Consider the following 6,962-nt stretch of genomic DNA (forward strand, 5'->3'; position numbering starts at 1 on the left):
GGGTAGACTGTAATTCCAGTGCGTAAAACTACAGTTGACTTCCAGGACTCACAGTGAATTAAAGATAGGAGGAATTGTTTGACCTTCAATCACAAATATAAAGAGAAAGTAGATATCTCATTTAACCCAAACTTTCCCGGAAGGTCCGCGAAATAAAAAGGGCTTGATATTTTAGCTCTATGGGCCACCGCAACTAAAACATTTTTGATTTTCTTCTCCAAAAATATGTCAATACGATTGACTCCTTCTAATCACAGACTGCACCCACCTTTTGGCCGCTGCATAATTGCTAACTAATCTTAGTTATATTTGTTTAGCTGAAGTCTCTGAGAGCGTGTTTGGAAATTTCAAATGCCTGGTGCTATTTGTGGGATTGACCCTCCCTTATGCCTCCTCCCTCTTCTCCTCCTCCTCCGGTGTGTTCTTCCCCTATGGTCCTTTAGTCACCTGACCAAACGCCATGCAAATCATTCTGCTGCTAGAGCCTCATTGGCCGCTTGTGGCTCATTTAACCGCTGTCAGTGCGCATCATATGGCCGCCGCTTTAACTAACTTCTCAACTCCGACAGGGAAAGTGGCTCCAATGCGCATACTATCACAGTGGATGTGAACCATCACAGGCGAAGACGAGGCAAAATACTGGTTGGAGAACATTTAACATCCCCTTTCGGAATAATTTTCGTCTCGTATTTGATTCATGTTGGGTTAGAATACACACTCTGTAACTCACTCATCTTGTGCGCACCCGATCTTGTGCGCTCTTCAACTATCTTCAAATATACTTTTTTTCTCTGTTGGTGGCGAACTTTTAAAGTGGGTGAATGTATAGCATGATGATGGAAACCGACCTCCATTCCCCCGGCCCCCAAACGAACACGACCACGGGGCAAACGGGGCCGAATGGCGGGTCCAAAGCGAACCAAGAGCGGGTTAAAAGACCGATGAACGCGTTCATGGTGTGGTCCCGTGGGCAGCGGAGGAAGATGGCACAGGAGAATCCCAAAATGCACAACTCTGAGATCAGCAAACGGCTCGGCGCCGAGTGGAAGGTGATGTCAGAGAGCGAGAAGCGCCCTTTCATCGACGAGGCGAAACGGTTGAGAGCCATGCACATGAAGGAGCATCCGGATTACAAGTACCGGCCCAGACGGAAGACCAAGACTCTGCTGAAAAAGGACAAATATTCCCTCGCCGGTGGACTGCTTTCTGGGCCCGGTGGAGGCGGTGGAGTCGGCCTGGGGGTCGGGATGAGTTCATCCGGGGTTGGGCAGAGGTTAGAGAGCCCCGTGGGTCACGGAGGCTCCGCCGGCTCCGGCTACGCGCACATGAACGGCTGGGCAAACGGTGCGTACTCTGGGCAGGTGGCGGCGGCCGCAGCAGCCGCAGCGATGATGCAGGAGGCTCAGCTCGCCTACAGCCAGCACCCGGGCAGCGGCGGGCACCACCACCACCACCACTCACACCACCACCACTCACAACACCCGCAGCCCATGCACCGCTACGACATGTCAGCCCTGCAGTACAGCCCCATCTCGAACTCTCAGAGCTACATGAACGCTTCTCCATCCGGCTACGGCGGGATCAGCTACACACAGCACCAGGGCTCCGGCGTCTCCTCCTCGGCCGCCATGGGGACGTTAGGGTCGCTGGTGAAGTCAGAGCCGAGTGTAAGCCCTCCCGTCAGCAGCACACACTCACGGGGTCCTTGCCCCGGAGACTTGAGAGAGATGATAAGCATGTATTTACCGACCGGAGAGCCGGGGGACCCGTCAATGCAAAGTAGACTCCATGCCTTGCCGCAGCATTACCAAAGCGCCACGGCTGGAGTGAACGGGACGGTCCCTCTAACACACATTTAGAACTCCACAGAATTAATTTGAAAACTGCAAACGAACACATAACCAAATATTTACCTCTTTTCTTAATAACCCCCGGTCCCGAGAACTACCTGCATTTTGTACAGAATGTTTATGATATTGTAAATGATGGGTAATTAGCATATTCATCTCGGCTTTTTTTTTATGAATAGCCACCAGTGGAATTATTTAACGAATATGATGCTGAGAAATTGGTTATTGTGCTATCATCTTTTTGTCCATTACTTCACCGTCTTAGTTGAGGGTTACGCAGGTTCAAATGGGGTTATTTGGTTCAATTGTCTCATATTTTTTGGGAATGTGGGGGTAGGGGTTCTTATAAGTTATTGAAAAATGAGATAACGTGTCATAATCTTAAGAAAGTGCTTTAAAAGATATGGGAAAACTCAACCTCTTTAAACAGTTGTCTTTATTTGCAGAAGCCTGTGTCTTAATTCTTGGAAATCATCTCTTTTTATTGTAACACTAATTATTGTAAATTGTGAATAATTTTAATATTTCAAAGGATGACGGGCAACCGCTGTTGTAATTTAAGTGCTTTTCTGTAAATGAAAAGCCCTGCTATTGCAATGAAGAAGAATTGAATAAATTTCACAAGATCTTGCTTTGATTCTTAAGACAACGGTCTTAGATTGATTATTTCAATGTTCTCACAGGAGTGTTTTCACACCTAAGGACACGAGAATGTCATCAAGCGTCCCCTCGAGAAAAAAAATAGCCACCTGTTTATAGTTTGACACCGCTGCTGGACACAGATCCCACGAGCTTTTAAATAGCCTAATTGTTCTCTAATTAAGCGTAATCGTGCGTAAAAGCTGCCGTCCGTGTAGGCTCATTGGGAAAACCATTTTGGAAGAATGGTAATTTTATTTTAATATTTCATGCAGGCTAATTGTAATATTTTGCTTAATATTTCAGTGACGTTCAGGCCAAATATCTCCAAGTGTAATTTTGAATATCTAAGCCAGGCCAAGTTGATCGCCCACCTTTTTCCTTTCATAAGAATATGATTCATGATTCTATATAAGGCCTAATTTGACAAACCACCTGTTGGTGTGTGTTATTGAGGAAAATACCTAATTCATTAACTGGTTTAAGACTTTTTATGCCATAAACTAAATTAATTTCCCCTTTGTGACGACTCGTGAGGTGTGACTGTGACAATTTAACAAAACATTTGATTGAAACAATTATCATTTGTTCCCCCTTTAACCCATTTATATTGATTTTATTGTCCAGGAAGTAATTTTTAGTTATTTTTGTAACAAATTGAGAAGTTGTGTCAGACTTCCGTTTCTTGATCAGATCACATGGGATTTTAAATGACGAAGTGCTCAACAAATATCGAACAACCGGTCAAAATGCTATGCAACTAATTTGCTATATTTCAAACAATATTTAAGGCTGATCCAAATAGTACATGGTTATGACGAAGTCATCAAAATAGATTAATGTTTTTTGATGTCCAGAGAAATATTTTGTGAATTTCATTAGAGTTTGTCATATCATGTCAATGCTTGTGTTTTACACAGAAAGTAAACAGTCATAATAAAGGATGGTTGATTTAAAAATAATCTATACAATAAAGACTCGGTTTTCAGTGATCTCTCAACTAAATTGGTTCATTTACTATAGCCACTGCTCTCGGGAGATTGCGTTTTATTTCATCGTGCAGTTTATCTGTCGTTCTGGCATTTAATTTAATTTGTTTAAATGCGTCATCTTGCTATCTAATTGAACAGTGTTCAAAGATCATAATTCCAGTTTGATAAACATTCGTAACAACTGGTATTTGATCCGCACTAAATGGTGACATCATCATTTTAGTATGCTTTGATGAGGTCAAAAAGTAATTTCTGTCCATTACTCACATATGATGTCAACACTACACCAAGCGTGCACTGGGGCAAAAACCGCCTGTCGTTGCAAGAGGAAGAAAATCTTCATGCCACTAAAAAATATAAAATGCACTCAGCATAAAGTAGAGATATTTCAAGATTGAATGCACACCTCACCATACCAAACCGTCCAGCCTAACTGTTGCACTGCATGGCCTAAAAACTCCCGACGGGTTAATCACACACTCATGACAAGGGTTTATTGATGACTCATCAGAACCTCACAGCTGTATATGTTTGATCTTTGGAGACTGGGAGTTTCGATATACTTAAAAAACACACACCATTTAATGTGGATCAGACGTGCATAAAAACGATGCCCATTTAATTTCTTAAATATTGAAAATTGTGTCCAAAGATGTCACCATTATTTGACAGGCCACAGCTGATTTTGACGTGTGAGATTTTTTTTTTCGCCTTTAGGCCTCATATGTAGATACAGGCTAATAGCCATACACATACATGAGGGGAGTTTATGCCTATTTAGGCATTTTGAGAAATCAATTAATCTCAAATACATAGTTAAATGGCCTTTTTCACACTGATGAAGACTTGCATGGTATGTCAATTAAACCTGTTAGGCCTCAAAGTAAAGCGTGTGACGTTTGGCTGCGCAGACAAAAAAAAAACAGACGAACAATGTCTGGGAATAAGGAGTTTAAAATTCCAAAACCCAAAAGATACTGAATCTATGGAGACATCTCTCAGCGTATGGCCTCCTCGTGTGTGTTTTTGAATATGGTTCTATCTTATCTGTTGATGTGAAGAGATGCGGATTAACAGTGAAAGCCCGGAGAGGCGGAGCGCGTCACGGCGCATCGCCAGGCTAAAAGAGGAGCGTTCTGGCAAATTTAACCCGAATAAATTACACCTTGAGGTGGAAGAGGGGTAAGAGTAGGGTGCAACGTATACAGGCTATGTGACAGCGACGGTTGGCTGAGCGTGTGTGTGTGTGTGTGTGTGTGTGTGTGTGTGTGTGTGTGTGTGTGTGTGTGTGTGTGTGTGTGTGTGTGTGTGTGTGTGTGCGTGCGTGCTTCTGTTTGTGCGCGCGCCTGTGTTTAGCTGACCGGCCAATAAATCTCTCCACCGTGCGATACTCTTATCTTGTAGCCACCGATATATTCCGTGCTAGGAGGCCATCAGCTCCGGCGCACACTCGGTTGCTCGTAAAGCCCCGATCCCTTGCACTCCCTGTCCTAAATGGGGATAATTAGCGTCACTTTATCACGCCTCTGCATATTTTCTCCTCGTCTCCCCCTCTTTTCCCCCAAAAAAATTACCAAGCTGCTTGCTCTCTTCGCCCGCTCTGTCACAGAAGATTATGGAGACAGATTGCACAGAGCGAATGTGCCGGGCGAGATTAGCGCGGAATAGAGAAAGCAACTGGGCCAATGAATTCCTCGGAAGGGCCTTATCGTGCAATTACACGTTGACATGTTTAACAATCTTGCTGCCTCTTAATCCTGCAGTGCTGCTCTATCTACCCACAGCTACCCATACGCTATATGCCGGCAACACAGACCTAATGCACCGAAACGCAGCACAAATGTCCTGAAAGTTATGAGAAATTGCTTTATTTTTCAAACTTTGTCCAGCATTCAAACGTTTTTTTTATTTTTTTATTTTTCAGATTTCTCCGTTCTTGGAATAGCATCTGCACTGGAACTTTTTGACAAGAGGTGAGATATCAATATGAAAAAATAGATATGTATTTGGTTGATGCATTTGTTACCCCCAAATCAATCTCGACATCTTATCAAAAAGTGACAAGCCCCCACAATCAATGTGTGTGTCATCCTGAGTGGCTGTATAAGCATAAAAGTGGTCATCTTGTTTAGAGTTAAATGTAGTGCCCCCCTCCCCACCCTGTCCCTCCTGCCTGGCGGTATATCGGGGCCTGTGTGGGAGTGATTGTGGAGCGCCACTGTAGGAATTTGGCAGTGGCCGTGGTTTGGAGAGCCGCCCCACGCTGAGCCCCATTCAGCGGCCAGCGCGCTGTGAGGTTGGGAAGTTTCAGTCAGCCATGGTACAACTCAATGGCCCCCACAAAGGCGATTACAAGCCCCAGTGCATTCCTGTAGGGACCTGGGAGCGGCGCAGGTGCGAGGGGGACCGGGGTAACCCGTCAGAGGAGTGATAAAAACATGGGGACAGTGCTGAGGCCACACAAAAACCAGCCACTCCACAGGAACCGGGGAGTTTTGGGAGGCAGGAGGAGAAAGGGAAGGATAAGTTTGAAAAAGATGGAAGTTTTGGGGTGGTGGGGGGTGTACCCGGTGTAGCATACTGAGTGGCCTCACTGTCCATCACTGAATAAAGGGAGAAGGGGACTACCAATCAGGGCTGTAGCCAGGATTTTAGCGAGGACCATTTCCCCCACCCGCAGGCATAACCCCACCCTCCACAAGAAATGTTTACCAGCCAATACATTTCATCATTCTAGTTTCTGTACATTTTAGCATGGTCTTAATGTTTCTAAGCTTTCTCTACAAATATGCTATGCTGGTGGAAAATGTTGAATCAACTTTTAATTTGATTTTGAGGCATTACAAATCTCTAAAGCCCAACATGAAGCCTATGTGATCTGTGAACTCTTTGCTCATTGAACCCACACTATCCCCAAAATGGTGGTAGCTATGGCATGAATATGGAACAGAAAAGTGCTTTCAAAATAATAATAAAAAATTACAAGCTTAAGTTTTACAGTTGATATACATTTAATATTACAAAAGGGGCTTTGTGAAGAACACTATTATTATTTTCCTGGCCGCTTCAGAAAAATCATGTTTTCATGTACGCAGTCAAGTACATTGCCTGCCTGACTGCACATGTTTCCCTTAGGCAGCAGTTACGTACACTCTTCTTCAACTTTATAAGGAAATAATACACGGTGTTGTGTTTTCAAATTAGTCTGCTGCCCCTAAGTGGCCAAAAAATCTATTAATGCGGCTTTAAGTTTAGACAACTAAAACTTCTTGGAAAAGCAATGTTAAAGGTTTGATACATGGGTTTCGGTGTCAAAAGCTTTGGGTTCCTATTTGCCAAACCAACTATACCAAACTCCTATGACTTATCTTTGAAATGGGAAGGTTAAAGTTCCTGGATTTGAAAAAAAATATTGCAAGAAATGAAAGTGAGAGTGAAATTCAGCTGTTAAACATATGAATCAAAGTCAGTTAGTAGAAAA

The 6,962-nt window shown here is 43.6% G+C and overlaps 1 protein-coding gene across 1 annotated transcript; it reads left to right on the forward strand.

Moving 5' to 3' along the window:
- Positions 1–821: 821 nt before the first annotated feature.
- On the forward strand, positions 822–1,859 carry sox1a (SRY-box transcription factor 1a; the record flags this gene model as incomplete). The annotated part of the gene is made up of 1 exon (XM_080038250.1): positions 822–1,859. The coding sequence occupies one exon, from the start codon at positions 822–824 to the stop codon at positions 1,857–1,859; it is 1,038 nt and encodes a 345-aa protein (XP_079894376.1).
- Positions 1,860–6,962: the final 5,103 nt, after the last annotated feature.

Source organism: Ammodytes marinus (genome assembly GCF_949987685.1).
Source record: "Ammodytes marinus genome assembly, chromosome: 12".
Classification (NCBI taxonomy): Eukaryota; Metazoa; Chordata; class Actinopteri; order Uranoscopiformes; family Ammodytidae; genus Ammodytes; species Ammodytes marinus.